Source organism: Lutra lutra, chromosome 5 (genome assembly GCF_902655055.1).
Source record: "Lutra lutra chromosome 5, mLutLut1.2, whole genome shotgun sequence".
In the NCBI taxonomy this organism is placed as follows: domain Eukaryota; kingdom Metazoa; phylum Chordata; class Mammalia; order Carnivora; family Mustelidae; genus Lutra; species Lutra lutra.
In genome coordinates, this window is record NC_062282.1 from 116,126,599 (window position 1) to 116,143,498 (window position 16,900).

General features: G+C 37.2%; 1 protein-coding gene and 1 pseudogene across 1 annotated transcript in view; one reads left to right on the forward strand and one right to left on the reverse strand.

Annotated features, from left to right (window-relative positions):
• ADGRV1 (adhesion G protein-coupled receptor V1) overlaps positions 1 to 16,900 on the forward strand; it is a 548,798-nt gene that overhangs the window by 183,795 nt on the left and 348,103 nt on the right. The window contains exons 60-70 of the mRNA XM_047730885.1: positions 790 to 954; positions 1,546 to 1,663; positions 3,472 to 3,595; positions 4,572 to 4,710; positions 4,905 to 5,090; positions 5,443 to 5,675; positions 8,471 to 8,619; positions 10,833 to 11,034; positions 11,552 to 11,771; positions 14,166 to 14,405; positions 15,945 to 16,094. Of these exons, the coding sequence (XP_047586841.1) occupies positions 790 to 954; positions 1,546 to 1,663; positions 3,472 to 3,595; positions 4,572 to 4,710; positions 4,905 to 5,090; positions 5,443 to 5,675; positions 8,471 to 8,619; positions 10,833 to 11,034; positions 11,552 to 11,771; positions 14,166 to 14,405; positions 15,945 to 16,094 (1,926 nt within the window). The remainder of the gene's footprint in view (positions 1 to 789; positions 955 to 1,545; positions 1,664 to 3,471; positions 3,596 to 4,571; positions 4,711 to 4,904; positions 5,091 to 5,442; positions 5,676 to 8,470; positions 8,620 to 10,832; positions 11,035 to 11,551; positions 11,772 to 14,165; positions 14,406 to 15,944; positions 16,095 to 16,900) is intronic.
• LOC125100188 (40S ribosomal protein S11-like) lies at positions 6,614 to 7,095 on the reverse strand (annotated as a pseudogene).

Below are 16,900 nucleotides of genomic sequence, written 5' to 3' on the forward strand. Positions count from 1 at the left end.
CATTGCATTATATTTTTATATTTACATAACAGGTAGACATTACAGGCTCTGTTTGGACTTTGCTTCAGAGTCAGTATATGCAATTCAGTTAAACAAAGTCTCTTAATAAGGATCTTGTGTAGAAACTAAACAGTACAGGTAAATCAAAATATTGAATGTCTTTCTCTCTTTATGTCGGATTAATAAAACCTCTTTTAAATTGGACTTACTAAAATTGGCCAACTGCAGATAATTAGGAGGGTACTTCTGGTCTGTATTACGTGGGGAGCCTGACTACCATTAACTAAGAACTCCTAAATCCTACATCCTTAACATAATAAGGGTTTATTTCTTCTTCGTGTAAGAGTCCTACACCTGTGTTCCTGGTGGGGTCTTATGGACACCTCATCTCCATCTGACATTTCAGGTACCAGACTCTTTCCTTTTCCCATTCTATCCTCCTCTGGGTCCTGGAGTCCTCACTAGTCACCCAGAAAATGGGAAAACATGGAATGTGGAATGTTCTGTGGGAAGTTGATGGCCAGACTGTGAGGAGCATACTTCATTTCCCTTATGGTCTGCTGGCCAGAATTCAGTCACATGCTCCACCTAATTACAAGAGAGCCCAGGAAATGCCAAGTAGCAGAGTGTCTAGGACAAAAAGGAAATAGGGTTTGGTGAAACATTTTTTTTTTCTGCCATATGATCATACCATGAACAGAGTTCTAAACTGAAAAGTAGATATTATAAATAGAAATAAGATTGTTTTTCCTGCTTCATCCCCCCCCAACTCCATTGTCTTTCTTTTAGGTAATGGTAGATGAATCTCTTTTGTCTGATGACCCTGATTCATATGTGACATTGACGGTTGTCCGGTCCCCAGGAGGAAAAGGGGCTGTTCGGCTTCAGTGGACCCTAGATGAGACAGCTAAAAATGATCTCAGGCCTTTGAATGGGACGCTTCTTTTTGATGAGGTATAGTCAGTGTCAGGACTCCTACAGTTTTACTCGAACTTGTGTTTGTTTTTTTCCCATAGTATTGCTTATGAATTCATATGATGGTATTTACGATGTATCTGGAATCTTTTTAAAATCATATGCACTTTGGAGGACAATCATACACACACACACACACACTCCCCTAGAAATCTGAAATCAAATTTAATTTAGATGCTGCCTCCATCCCACCATGAAAACTACTCTTGTCTCAACATTTTCTCTCCAATTAAGGACAAAAACCAGTCAACCAAGCTAAACATCTGGTTGTCATCCCCATTTCTACCTCCTTTGTAACTCTTATCTATATGTGATCACTGGGTTTGGTCACATTTTAGACAAATTAGAGGTCATGTTAATTTCCTCCCTTTTTTCCTATTAAAAATTTAAATAGGATTTATGGTCAGAGCCAAATTTTATATAGTAATTCTTCCAGAAGCAACTCATAATTCTAAGTTACAAAAGGACACACTTTAAAAATGCTTATAGATGTAAACATTATTCCACTAATGAGAACACCCAAAATTTGGCTCCATCTGGAAAATGTATTATTCCTCTCATTTGATGTAGACAGAGTCTCAGAAGACCATTGTGCTGCGCACACTTCGTGATACTGTGTTGGAAGAGAACAAGCATTTCACCATTCAGTTGATATCAATTGATGAGGTAGAAATATCTCCAGTGAAAGGTAAGAGGAATTCACATTTTGGGGTCTTAAAAAGTAGATACTCAGAAAAATACAACCAAGTAATCAATACTCACAAACTTAAGTTTTATAATTCCTAAAATGTTTGCTAAAACATAAAGATGTCATTTCATATCTGTACTATAGCCAAAAGATTTTTAAAACTAAAATTCTAATAATACCTGATATCGGTAAAGTTGTATGTCAGAGATTTCACAATACTTAGCTCTGTGATTTTTTTAAAAGATGTTTATTGTAGTGATGCTTATAAAATAAAATATGGAAGGTTCCTAAATGGTCCATCAATAGGAGACCTGTTAAATATGAGAGAATACCATGTAAGTGTTCAAAAGGATATAGCAGAAAAGGCCTTAATTACATTAAAACTTAAAAACAATTACATGGGTAACTGCTATGTTATGGCAGACTTCATAACATGTTCAAAGTCATCCCATTTTTGTCATGTGCTCATTACAAGTGTTTGGAATTATTTACTTGAAATGTTGATAGGGGGTTTTAATTACCTACATTTTCTACACATATTTGTAATGGTCACATATTACCTTTACATTAAAATATTATTTTAAAACCTAGCATATTACATCTTTTTCAGCCTACTATGTGTATTTTCATCTGAAAATGATTACTTCAATGTTTTGATATTTCAGAAACAGACATTGTAATTCTTATTTGCCTATAGACCATATGCAAATTTGTTTCTTAGACCTGGAGAGAAAGAATTAATGTTTCTAAAGCAGTTGCATTGTGCTATGTGTAATAGTAATGTAAAAAAATGGCCCAGCCACTTTGATAGGATAGCTTAGTGACTGTCACATGCCTTTCTTTGCCATCAAGGACTCCATCATATGTGAAAGTCTGTGGCCAAAAAAGCAGAATTCTGTGGCCAAAAAGATTGTTAAAATTAAAAGAATATCACTGTACATACCTAAGGTAGTTGGGTTTTTTGCATTTTTATCTAGAGTACTTTCCAACAAACTTATGAGGGAATCATATGATTGTACCATATTCTTCCACACATCTTACGTTAGCTCAGTTGTCAGCACCCTGTTAATTGTCAGAATTGATGACATACAGACTAACTAGACCTAAGAATAAGAATATACTAGTGGTTCAGGGTGAATCATATATTAATAAAAAATTTCATAATATATTTCAAACTGTGACATACTTGGACATGACAAACCACTTTTGGTTTTATTAATGTATTGCCATAGAAAGTGAGACTATGGTAATTCGTCCCTTGTTTGATGAAACCCTAATAAGAGCTTCTGGAAACGATTTTCTTCAAGTTACTGCTAAATTATAATATGAATTCTCACATTATTTGATATGGTTTTCTTACCATTAATATTTGACACATTTTTATAGATGCTTATAAGCAATAATGGAGTCAGAAAATTTAAAAGTACCCAGGAATTCTTGCTTTGCCACCTAGCCAGTTGTAGTGAACTGCCTGCAAAATGGTTACCGCAGAAGTGAATTAACACAAATGGTAGGAGAGTACTTACTTACCATGGGAGTGAGAGTGGAATTATTATCCACTTTGTCCTGCCCCCTTTCATTAAAATATTATCCAGGGCAAGTTATTTGCCTCAATGTCTTGAGTGCCTCAGTATGCTTAAATAATTTCATTGGTAAAATGAAGATAATGTTAGTATCTAATTTACATGATTGTCATGGCAATTAATTCATAAGATTTGTATACATGGAGTGCTGAGAATTTTGCCAGGCTTATACTAAGTGAATAAATATGTTTGCTACATACGTGTTATGTATCAACTTCAACTTAGGTAGCGCATCAATAATCATTCAGGGAGAAAGGGGAACATCAGGAGAAGTTGGGATAGCTCCATCATCTAGGCATGTCCTCATTGGAGAACCCTCAGGAAAGTATAATGGTACTGCTATCATCAGGTAAGGTGTCATGATTTTTTCCCCCCTCAGGTGGAGATTTTGAAGTTTTATTTAAATCATTAGCATTTTTATGCCATAAGTGCATTTTTCTCATTACATACGTATTTCTCAAGCATCGTCATTTTATGTATTACTAACATCCTGTGAAAAGTAGATAAAATTTTTGGCAAAAATTGAAGCCATTTCCTGACCTGTCTTGAAGTTAGATTATGAAGAATGTCTAGGAAAAGTTCCTTCAACAAAAATATATTGATCATGCAGTGGTGTATTGACCTCTCGACATTAGATCATGACTATTTCTTGGGTGATTTGTACAACCCATGATGAGAAAAACACCTTGAGTTAATTCCAGGAGAGCTGATGCTTTTGGCCTCATTCTGTCGCTAATCATGTAAAATAAGAGTTACTTCATCTCTGTAAGCTTCTGTCTTAGTTACAGAATCATTCCTTTGAAAATCCTCTGCATCCATTTTATGATTCTAAGTGTTTTAAAATTAGGGCCTACTATATAATGAAGTAGTATGATCATAGGCAATTTTGTTTAATACAAAGTTTCTCATGACTGGTAGGACAACTGTCAGTGAAGTAACTGAATTTGAGTTAATATTTTATCTTTTTGGTAGTTTTCCTTTAATGTTGCTTGTAAGTGCTATTTTTTAGAGAACTGTGTTAAGCCATTCATTTTTTGTACCCTTGTGTATTAAGTGAACTCTGTAAATACTTTCTTTTAAATCCCTTCAAGTGTTCCCCTTCTAATGTGTAGGTTTTGCTAGTATTGTCAAGCAAATTTACATACGCTCAGTACTTTCAGTGGTACTATCCTGGAATCATAAAACTTGCTTTTGATTTGATAGATAAGGATCTATAATGCATACCGTTCTTGAAATAAATGAAAATTGTTGTTGAAAGACACAAAAAATATTTAGGAAAGATTACTTCATCAAAAATGTACTGATTATACATTTATGTAACATAGCCTTGTTCGTGGCCCAGCGATCTGGGGGGAGGTCACCGTGTACTGGAGGATATTCCCCCCTTCTGTGGGAGAATTTGCTGAAATGTCAGGAAAACTGACAATGCGAGATGGACAGTCTGCAGCAGTTGTAATAATACAGGTAGCAATACGACTGGTTTCTGTTATGCTCCTTGTTGTGTGTGTGTGTGTGTGTGTGTGTGTGTGTGTGTGTGTGAATGAAGGGTGGGGTGGTTGGAGGTGGTGGTATCCCTGAGTTTGTTGTTGTTGTAGACATGAGAGGTATTTTTCTTTAAACGTTAGAACCCACCATTGATGGCTCTTTTTGTCCTCTAGGCTTTGAATGATGACATTCCTGAGGAGAAGAGCTCCTATGAGTTTCAGCTTATTGGAATCAGTGAAGGGGGGTTACTGAGTGGATCCAGCAGCACTGCCAATATCACTGTGGTGGCCAGTGACTTTCCCTATGGCCGATTCTCCTTCTCACAGGAGCAACTTCGAGTGTTCGAAGAAGCCCGAAGGGTAGAGTATAAAATGCTTAAAATCTTAGACATCATTTTTGGTTTTTACTTTGTGCGTGATCTTTTTTTTTTTTGCAAAGCTGGCTTAACCTTTAAATATTAAGACTTTATGTGGCAAGATATATTGTGAGTCATCTTTAAAATGTGTTTCCTGGTTCATACTCCAGAGTTTTCACAAATTGATTAATTTGCTACTAACACCATTATTTTAACATATATTTTATAAACTTGTATAGATTCTACATAAACATAACCCTAGTAAACCTAGAATCTTTAGTTAGAAACCATAAAAAATTAGGTATGAGTTGGTGGATTAGACACCCAAGTCAGATAAAAACTGCTTCTTGGCTTAGGTGAATATCACCATCGTCCGATCAGGGGGATCATCTGGCCGCGTGAGACTCTGGTATGAGACCATGAGTGGGACAGCGGAAGCAGGCTTGGACTTTATCCCTGCAGCGGGGGAGCTCCTCTTTGAAGCCAGGGAGATGGCGAGAAGTGTGAGCATTGAAATACTTGACGATGGTCTTCCTGAAGGACCAGAGGAATTTTCCCTAGTAATTACAAAGGTGGAACTCCTGGGAAGGTAAAGTTTTAAAAAAGAAAATTAGACAAAAAAAAAAAAAAATAGAGAATGTGTTGTAGAGGGATTAATACTGAACTTGCTCTCTTTCAGATTTATGTGAGAGTGGGACAGGGCATAGCAGGGAAATTATGACCAAGATTAACTGTCACTTGTGCCAAGTTCTAAAATACCAGTTTTTGCTCAAAGTTGAAAGTGTGTTATTTTCATTTGAGAATTCACTCTGGGTAGTCAGAGAATGGAACATGGTATGAGCTTGTAATCATTAGGTAAGGAAATGGAGGTCGCAGGTCAGCTGGTGCGATGGAATTTACTTTGCCTTTCCTCTTTCTCTACACCTGAGGGCCGAGTGAGAAATTTCTTTCCTTGGTATCCCTATTGTCTTCTGTGGGAAAATGAGGTAGAGTTGTCAAGTGGGGAAAAGTAGGAGTCAAAGATAGTCAGTTGTAACCGTGTACCACGTTTTTATTGAACATAAGAATTAACCATATTGAGGCTGTCTTGTTCCCTTAGTGGGAGCAGACTTGATTCACACAGGTGGGAAACACCTGAAGCCTGCTGAAATACCCACAAATTGAGTAGCCCAGGAGCACCTCTGCTCTGACAGATGACACAAAACCCTCAACCAGAATCATGTTGGCATTTATATAAGTCTTAAAGGAATTTTTCTGGTTCATGAAAATGGTTTTGCATCTGTTATACGAATGCTATGTTTTAAAAGCTTTTTCTTACTAAAATGTTTCACTAAGTGACTTTGGTAAAATGTATATCAGTCCCATGTGGAAAAAATACTGTGGGTTTGTGTACACTTCAAATCTTAATTTTCCTAGAAATGATTCCGTTCCTGGCAATTGACATGAATTTTCTTCTTCTTCTTTTTTTTTTTTTTTTTTAACCAGAAAAATAACTGTATTTTCTTTGGGAGTGTGGCAGATGTCTAACTATTCGCAGAACTCCTAGAATTGCTTGTTGGGGCCAGTGGCCTTCATGGCTTTGAGCACGTTGAAGCTTACAGTTTTGCTCAGGGGTCAGCATTTCCCATTGTGACAGTGTCATTGATCTGGAGCTCCCTGAAACAGGAGAACAGGTGCACAGACGTGTTCTTGTGGCGTTTCTCAAAGCAGGTGTACTTTTGGGTGTAGTGGAGGTTGTCTCAGTGGATGATGGTGGCCCTCTGCATCTTTTTCTTGGCCACCACACCAGACAGAATGCACCCTCATACGGAGACATTACCAGTGAAGGGGCATTTCTTGTCAATATAGGTGCCCTCTCTGGCTTTTCTTGGGCATTCTGAAGCTCAGACCGATGTTTTTGTAGTATTGTGGGAACATCTCCTCGCCAGCTTCTCCGAGCAGGACCTTCTTCTTACTTTGAAAGATGGTTGGCTGTTTTGGTAGGCATACTCCATCAGAATGTCTGCCATCTTCCCAGCCACCTGAGAAGAGGAGAACTGGCAGTAGGAATGAATTTGCACTTACATTAAATGTGTTAAAATTGGAGGTGGTCATTGACTATTTTAATGAAGTAAGTGAAATTTTTCATTAGCCCATTAAGTGTAAGATAACATCCATGTTACTGGCTAATTAGGACTTGGACATTTTGCCCTCTTCCTTTTTAAAAGAAAAAAAAGCAATTCCTACATAAGCTTAATTCTGAGAAAACAAGTTTTTCCTTCTAGGTAAATTTCTAAGTTTCCTTTGACTTGAAAAAGGAAAGCAGTATAATCTCATTTTGCTTAGTTGCTGGAGAATTCACTGCTTTGGTATTAAGGCAATCAGCTAAACTACAATCCATCTCAGACAACTATCAACAGTTTTGTTTTTTTTAAATATTTTACTTATTTGTTTGTCAGAGAGAGAGCACAAGCAGGGGGGCCACAGGCAGAGGGAGAAGCAGATTCCCCACTGAGCAAGGGTCCCGATGTGGGACTTGATCCCAGGATCCTGGGTGGGATCATGACCTGAGCAGAAGGCAGACGCTTAACCGACTGAGCCACTCAGGCATGCCAACATTTATCTTATCATTTAATATTTTTAATCCCTTGTTTTCTAATTTTTCCTTATATGTAACCTGACTTTAACCTTTTGAAACTATGTAGCCTAAAAATACCAGGTAAATAGAATTTGAGAATTGAAGAAAGGATAAAATGGTTTACTGCCATTTTTTAGCTTCAGGAATTAAAGTGATATGAAACTCTGAAAGATAAAAGGTTTCTTCAGTGGGAATCATATCAATAAAAAAAAAGTGACTTCCTTAGCTGAAATACGTCATTAGTCAAGTAAACCATCATCTGTATTAAGGACTAGAGGCATTGATTGTAATCGGGGTTCACAGAAATATTTCCTTGTAGCTTGAAATTTCAGTAGTGGCATGACCCCTGCTTTTTCTTTAAAGTAACCCTTTCAGCCTGTCCCTGAGTGCACTGCAGATCTGTCTGAAGCCCCTGTCTCAGCCCCTTATCATCAGATGAGTTTATCAGTGCATTCCTAGCCCAGAGGTTCATCTTACAACTTTTCCCCAATTTCCTGATAGTCGTATTATCTTCCCATTGCCCAAGTTTAATACTTTTTATTGGTTTTGATTTCATATAGGCAGTAATAATTGTAAGCAGCACAGAAGTCTATTTCAGACATCATTTCAGAAAAAAAAAAGAGTATTTTAGTGTTGGGGATCTTTCAAGGTATTAAAATGCTTAATAGGGCTAAGTTGTAGGAGCTAAGAGGACCCTTCAGCTCATGCTCACCAATTATGTACTCATTTTCTTTTCTTTTATTATTATTTTCTCATGACTTTGCAAGAGGGTATGATTTTACCATCCGAGAAAATGGTCTTCAGTTAGATCAACCTCCTGAAATAGGAAACATCTCCATTGTCCGAATCATAATAATGAAAAATGATAATGCAGAGGGTGTCATTGGATTTGACCCAAGGTATACTGCCTTTGAAGGTAAGTTCGGCAGTCTTATAAATTTACCACTACTTTCTGAGTTACAGAGTAACTGAGAATGACCCTGTCAGTTTGAATTTCCATGTATAAATGTTCTCAGCTTGCTCTGTGTATGTGCACGCATGTGTGTGTGTATACATGTGTATGTACATACATGGACACCTTCTTATGTATTTACATAAGCCTTTATATATTTATATGTTTATTTTTTTAATCTGTTTCGTGTTACCTTTGAGCAGTATTAAATCCCACTTATGTATGGCAAAGCTGAATGGTAAGGAACAAGACTTATGCCCATATTCCCTCCTGGAGAAAAAGAGGTGGCTGTTTTTTGGATTTTATTCAAAGGCACATGCCTTTCAAAATAAACATGTTTATCTTCTTGCTGCAATTAATTTATTGACCTCATTGCCTCTATAAAATTCATGGGTTATCTAGCCATTTTTAAAAAAAATTTATTTATTTATTTGACAGATCACAAGTAGGCAGAGAGGCAGGCAGAGAGAGAGGGGGAAGCAGGCTCCCCGCTGAGCAGAGGACCTGATGTGGGACTCGATCCCAGGACCCTGAGATCATGACCTGATCTGAAGGCAGAGGCTTAACCCACTGAGCCACCCAGGCGCCCCTATCTAGCCATTTTTAAAGTTCATCAGAAATTACTTTGGAGGGGTGCCTGGGTGGCTCGGTCGGTTAAGCGTCTGTCTTCAGCTCAGGTTATGACCCAGGGTCCTGGGATTGAGCTCTGTATTGGGCTCCCTGCTCAGAGGGGAGTCTGTTTTTTCCTCTCCTCTGCCCCCTCATGTTCTCTCTCTCTCTCTCTCTTACTTTCCCTCTCAAATACATAAATAAATAAACTCTTTGAAAAAATAGAAATCATTTTGGAATTGATTAATATTGACTTTGTGGGTAAAGTCATGGAAGACACCACCATTTTGTGAACCTCAGTCTACAGCTAATAAAAGTCATGCTGCATTTTTTTTTTAAAAGATTTTGTTTATTTATTTGACAGACAGAGACCACAAGCAGGCAGAGAGGCAGGCAGAGAGAGGAAGGGAAGCAGGCTCCCCGCTGAGCAGAGAGCCCGACGCGAAGCTCGATCCCAGGACCCTGAGATCATGACCCGAGCTGAAGGCAGAGGCTTTAACCCACTGAGCCACCCAGGCGCCCGTCATGCTGCATTTTTAATACCAAGTGATAAATAAAGGACTTAGAATTTTTTTTTTTTTCTGTCCACTGATTTCTGTTTGATTCATTATCTTTGGGGGAATTTAGAGCAAGGCATATTTATAATGACAATGTAAATTCAGTATTATTTAGTCATGGCTACTATGAACTGTTGGCTAATAAAAGCATAGTTAATGTAAACTCTTAAATGATATTTTTATTTACAGAGATTAACATAACGAGAGCAAAATAAATTTTTGAAAACAATTTTTAGTTGAAATTAAACATCGAGGATACATTTTCAGATTCTCAATTAGATTTCATAGGAACTTAAAATGTAATAAAATTGTATTTTTATCTGGACTTTTAAAAAGCGTTCATATAATTAACATGAACTTCAATTGTTTATACTATGTGTTCCACTAAATGTAGAAAAAATTCAGAATACTTTCCTTCGAGTACACATATTTTAAGAATTTTTCATGTTCATCTAGCATTGCTTTGGAAAGCAAGGATCATTTATTTCTATGTAGCACACAGAGGGAGAATACCTATGCTAATAATTAAATAGGTTATTTCAATTCTAACTTACACTGTTCACTATAATTTTCAGTTTATGACAAACTATATTTCTTATAAAAATAAGTCTTGAAATTTTCATTAATTTTTAAAAAAGATTTACTTATTTATTTGAGAGAGAGAGAGTGTGTGTGTATGTGTGTGTGCATGTGCGCCTGCCCTTGGAGGGAGAGGGGCAGAGGGAGAGAGAGGGAATATCAAGAAGACTTCCCACTGAGCAGAGAGCCTGACACAGGGATCGATCTTACCATCCTGAGATCATGACCTGAGTGGAAATTAAGAGTTGGACACTTAACTGACTGAGCCACTCAGGTGCCCCCCAGTATTTTTTTAAATTTATAAAAATTATGGGAAAAAATGAGAGCTTGCATTGTCCTGTTATGTTTAATTGCTATGTTTAATTTGACTGACTCTTATAAAAGCTAGTTGCTTTGTCTGGGATACCAATTAATTGCACATTCCTGCTACAGTGGAGGAAGATGTTGGAATGATCATGATTCCGGTGGTGAGGCTGGGAGGAACTTACGGCCGTGTGACTGCTGATTTCATCTCTCAGAGCTCCTCTGCAGTTGCTGGTGGTGTCGATTATATACTGCATGGCAGCTCGGTCACCTTTCAGCATGGGCAGAACTTAAGTTTTATAAATGTGTCCATCATTGATGACAATGAAAGGTAATACTATTTAGTAACGTCAGAAATAATGTAGTCATATGTAAAGCATGATTACTATGCTCCAATCCTTACTTACGTTTTGCACGGATAATAAAATTTTAGATTATATATATGCCCATTGAGAAACAAGTGAGAAACTTTGGGGGGGTGCTGGGGTAGGAAAGAAGGGATTGGGAGACGATTGGGATTTTGTGTGTCGCTTTTTCATATACAGGGAAATAATAATTTTTGCTCTCTTATATTTGCAAAATCTAATCAGAATGTAGAAACATCCTGCAATTCACTTCCTTAATGCATTAAGCAATTCAAAAGAAAGGAAGAAAGTCTACTATTGCAGGTTATATAATATTGAAGTTGATCATTCATGCTTTTAGCTGAGCACCCTCTTCTTACCACTTGGTGTATGAATGCTGTGCCTTGAATATGTATGACCAATTTGGAAAATGACTAGTTATTTGGATCTTAGAAGCATTTTAATATGTTTAGACTCACAGAATTGCTCCTTCTCGCTATGCAGTGAATTTGCAGAACCCATTGAAATTTTGCTTGTTGGAGCTACTGGAGGAGCGGTCCTTGGGCGCCACCTAGTGAGCAGAATCACAATTGCCAAGAGCGACTCTCCCTTTGGCGTTCTAAGATTTCTTAATCAAAGCAAAATTTCTGTTCCTAATCCCAATTCCACAATGATTTTATCCTTGTTGCTGGAGCGGACTGGAGGACTCTTAGGAGAGATTCAGGTAGAGTTATTCTTCCCATGGTTTTAAAAATAATTTTGGGGGCTCCTGGGTGGCTCAGTGGGTTAAAGCCTCTGCCTTCAGCTCAGGTCATGATCCCAGGGTCCTGGGATCGAGCCCCGCATCGGGCTCTCAGCTCAGCGGGGAGCCTGCTTCCCCCCTCTCTCTCTGCCTGCCTCTCTGCCTACTTGTGATCTCTGTCAAATAAATAAATAAAATCTTTAAAATAAAAAAAATTAAAAAAATAATTTTGATGGCATGAGTATAGAGTTGGATTTTCTTATTCTTCAAATATATCCGTTTATTTATTCATAATCAACAATATTTATTGATTACCCACTGGGTATAAAGTAGCTGACAAGTCCTGTGAATTACATAAAAATATATATGAGACCTTGCTGTTATCAGGAACTCTTGAGAGCAAGTTAGAAAGGAGATGAAATGAAATGAAGAATTCTGATAAAATGTTCAAGTATTTTTTCGGTGCTTTTCGAATGCCAGACCCTCTTCTGGGCACTGAGAATACACTGATGAATGAGACAGATCTTGTCTCTGTTTTCTTAGGGTTTTCAGAACAGTAAACAGATAAATTTAAAATATATATATGTGTGATAACACTTAAGCGACCTACAGGGATATCAGATCTAGAAACACAATCATGAGTCACCTGTTGACTACTCTAGATGGTGACATTGTGATATTTAAGCTGAAAGCTAGACACTGAGACATGGTCATGTAATTGTTAGAGAGCTGAGCCTTTTGGCAGAAGCAATAGACAAGCCTGGCCTGTTTGAGGTCTGGAGGGTTCCATGCAGCACAAGGTCCGTCAGAGAGGTTAGTAGGTGTGTGATCACAGAGACCCTCCTAAGTCAGGCTAAAGGGTATTCTGAGTGCATATAGGATGCCATTAGAGAGTGTGAGGCAGGGGAATGGTGTTGATGTCCCTGGGGTTGCCATTTTAAGTAGCTCACTTGTGACTACTTGGTGGGGAAATGGAATGTCAAGAAGCCAGAGCAGAAGCAGGAAGGTCAGTTAGAAGGCTCTTGCCCTCTGTCGTCCAGGGCTGAGCTGACAGTGGCTAAGATGGGTGCAGATGGGATGCTGAGAAGTGAATAAATATTGAGCATCTTTTGGAGGAAAAATTCACCGGGCAGTGGAGGTCGAGGCAAAGAGGCATCAAGAATAACTGCTAAAATTTTAGTTGAGCATTTGGTTAAACTGTAGTGCTGTTTACTGAGATAGGCAGAAGCTTGGCGGGGGGTGTGGAATCAAGAGTTCTGTTTTGGTTGTGTTCATTTGAGATTGCCATTGTCCGTCCCAGTAGAGGGTCAAGCAGGCAGCGGGTGTGTGAGTATGGGCTGTGGGGAGGTCAGAGGCTGCCTACGCATGTGGAGGCATTTGAAACCACGTGGCTGAAGGAGCATAGATAGGAATGTGAAAAATACAGCCGAAGTCCTGGGCTACAAGCATTGAACGATCTGAGGAAGGAGAGCCAGCATAGAAAATTGAGATGTAAAAGCAAAGGGGAAGATATGTATCTTGGAGGCCATGAAAGATGGGACGCTGTGTTTCAAGGAAAAGAAAGTGATCAGCTATGCCCAGTGCTGGTGAAAGATAAAAGAAGCAAAGACAAAGTCCCAATGTTCTTTCCATGTATATATGAAAAGTATGTAATTTTATATTATAGAAATACTTAAAAATGCATTTATTATACAATTTTGTTTCTTATAATGATTTATGAAAGTATATGTTCATTTTATACCAGAAATTTATTTATGTATATTTAGAAGAGATTGCACACCCAGCAGATTTTTCATGTGGTTTTATTGTCTTATTCAAATAGGTTTTGATTAACAGAGACTGTGCATACAGCAAGACAGTGTTGTACTCATTTTTTAACGTTTATATTTCTCTAGTATGTATATTATATTACAATATAAATATACATATCTAAATATGTACATCTAAACTGGGTGTTTATTTTTCTATGGTGATGACCAGTGATCAGGTATTCATATTTTTCTTTATTATCTATGAAAACTCATATTCTGTTAGTATGTATTTTATATTTGCAAATATTAGTATTTTTAAAAAGATATGAAGAATTCTCTGGAGCTATCCTAGAATAATTTTCATATATATATATGCATGTATATAAGATATATAATTTTTTTCCTAATACTACATATCCTGTAAAGTAATTCTTTGTTTAAAATTGTTTCTGTCTGGGGCACCTGGCTGGCTCAGTCAGTAGGGCATGCAACTCTTGATCTTGGGGTTGTGAGTTTGAACCCCAGTTTGGGTGTACAGATTACTTTTTAAAAAATCTTAAATAAATAGATAGATACAAATGAAATAAAATTGATCATCTCTATTAAAAACACAAACACTCTGCAGGTGAACTGGGTGATTTTAGGACCCAATTCTCAGGAAGCCTTGCCACCACAGAACAGAGACATTGCGGACCCAGTGAGTGGATCCTTCTATTTTGGGGATGGAGAAGGTGGTATGAGAACCATCACTCTGACAGTCTATCCTCATGAAGACATTGAAGTTGAAGAGATATTCATTATTAAACTTGAACTTGTGAAGGGAGAAGCTAAATTAGACTCCAGAGCTAAAGATATTACATTAACAGTAAGTCTGACTTTATTTTTCCCACAAAATTTTGGAGTAATGGATTTATCAGAAAATGCATTTTACATTTGTTGAAACTCCATGAGCTTATGATTAATTCAAAGTTTAAAGCCAAATGAAGTCCTAATAATTCCTATGGGCCAGACTTCTTTGTTATTTTATTAGTTTATTACATAGCTTGATTATTGGTAATTAGTTTATAAAGGGCTCTCGTATAGTGATAAATACTTACTTTCCACTCAGAAAATTTGGTGTTTTGTGAATATTTTTGCACTTTCAGACAGAAGCTATTTGTTATATTGTCCCATACGTCGGATACCTTTGCCATGAAAGTACATGAACGTTATTAACTCAATCACTAATTAGATTGTTGGAAGGTAGAATAGTATTTGTTTAATTAGCACAATGATGTTTTGGATCAAATCTGAATGTTTGATATGAATGAATGATTCAGTCTAACAGGGGTAAAAATTGCTGAGGACCAGGATATGAAAACAACATAGAGAGGTGTGCTTTTTTTTTTAAGTTTGGAAAATTCTCTAGTCTCGGGTCTCTATCAGTCAGATTTCTCCAGAGAAAGAGAGAGAGAAGAAAGAAAGAAGAAATTTTTATTTTAAAAATTGGCTCATGTGGGGGCGCCCAGGTGGCTCAGTCATTAAGCATCTGCGATAGGCTCAGGTCATGATCCCAGGCTCCTGGGATCGAGCCCCGCATCGCATCGAGCTACCTGGTTAGCGGGAAGCCAGCTTCTCCCCTCCCACTCCTCCTGCTTCTGTTCCCTCGCTCACTGTGTGTCTCTCTATGTCAAATAAATAAATAAAATCTTTAAAAAAAAATTGGCTCATGTGTTTGTGAAGGTTGACAAGTCCAAAATCTATAGAACAGACTAGTAGGCAGGAAGCTCAGAAAAAGACTTATGGTTGAGATGATGAGTTTGAATTTTGTGGGATAGGCTGGCAGACTGGAAACTCAAGCAGAATTCCTGAATTGCAGTCTTGAGGCCAAATTCCTTTTTCTCTGGGAAACCTTTAGTGTTTGCTCTTAAGGCCTTCAACTGATTGGATGAGGCCCACTCACAGTATCAAGGGTAATCTCTTTGACTTAAAGTCAATCAGTCAACTGATTATACTATCAATCAGTCAACTGATTATAAATAGTAATTACATCTACAAAATACCTTCACAACTACAGGTAGACTAGTGTTTGACTAAACAATTAGCCCTGGTTAAGTAAAGCAAATATGAGGCAAATCAAGTCAAATTCAGGCTTGAAGTAATATCCTTTTGAGACCCTACAAATTAAAGTTTTCTAGACACTTACTCCCATTATTGTTAGAGAATAAGAACCTCCTTGTTTTAGATGACAGTGTACTAAAGAAGCTTTTGAAAAATCAAGTTTCTAGGCAAATTATATTTAAGTATTATTCCTGTGTTTCTTTCATTTTTTCAGCTTTTCTGTATATTGATATGTTGGATTCTGTAATTTCATCTGTAGTTGTTATATTGTGGTATTCACTCTGTTACCTCTTTCTATTTTTAGATACAGAAGTTTGGTGATCCAAATGGGGTTGTTCAGTTTGCTCCTGAGTCTTTATCTGAGAAGACCTATTCAGAGCCGTCAGCTCTGGAAGGGCCCCTGATCATTACTTTTTTTGTCAAAAGAGTCAAGGGCATTTTAGGAGAACTTACGGTATCATATTTCATTTGATTTTTTAAGTAGTGTAACAGTTTGCCTAACAAATGTAGCTGTGAAGAACAGAGAAACTGTGTGTTCTGGTGTAAGTTTTGGGAGTGACATGAGTTTCAGACAAGTTGAGAAGGTTCATTTCTTCACCTTTGGGTTCTCTAGCCAACATGAACCTCTCTTGCTGTCTTTCTAACTCCAATTACACTTAGACTGAAATGATCTTCCTCACACTTAATCATGAAGAGTATGACTGAACTATTTTTTATTTTCTTGTTTGCTATAACATTTAACTTACCCATTTAAGTCCCTCAATGTTTTTTTGTAAATTGCTTAATATATTCTTTAGGACTTTATTTCTCAGTATAGTTTTTTTTTTCGTTTACCAACTGACTTTTAAGAGGTTGCATTTGCGTGTATATTGACATAGAATGTCTGGAGATACTCTTGTGAATCATTGGAATATCTATCTAACAGACCAAGGTTGTTTGTTTGCTAGCAGAACGTACTTTGCAAAATTTCTTTATGGATTTAACTCTTTTCCTGTATTGGAGATTAACTGATACTTATTCAGTGGAAACTTTATGGTTAGAAGTCTAAATATTCTTGGGAAATAATTTTTAAATTCTTGAAATCTTGTTGTTAAAAGCAAACAAAAACAAATTCCAATATAAAGCAACAGACTACTCACTTTTTACCTTCAAGTATTACCCCTGGTTCAGATACCTATAAAATATATAGTCAGGCCTTTCAAATGTATTTGTGGAGCTGCCATTCTAGAATTAAATTTGCTTCACTTTATCTCTTCAAAT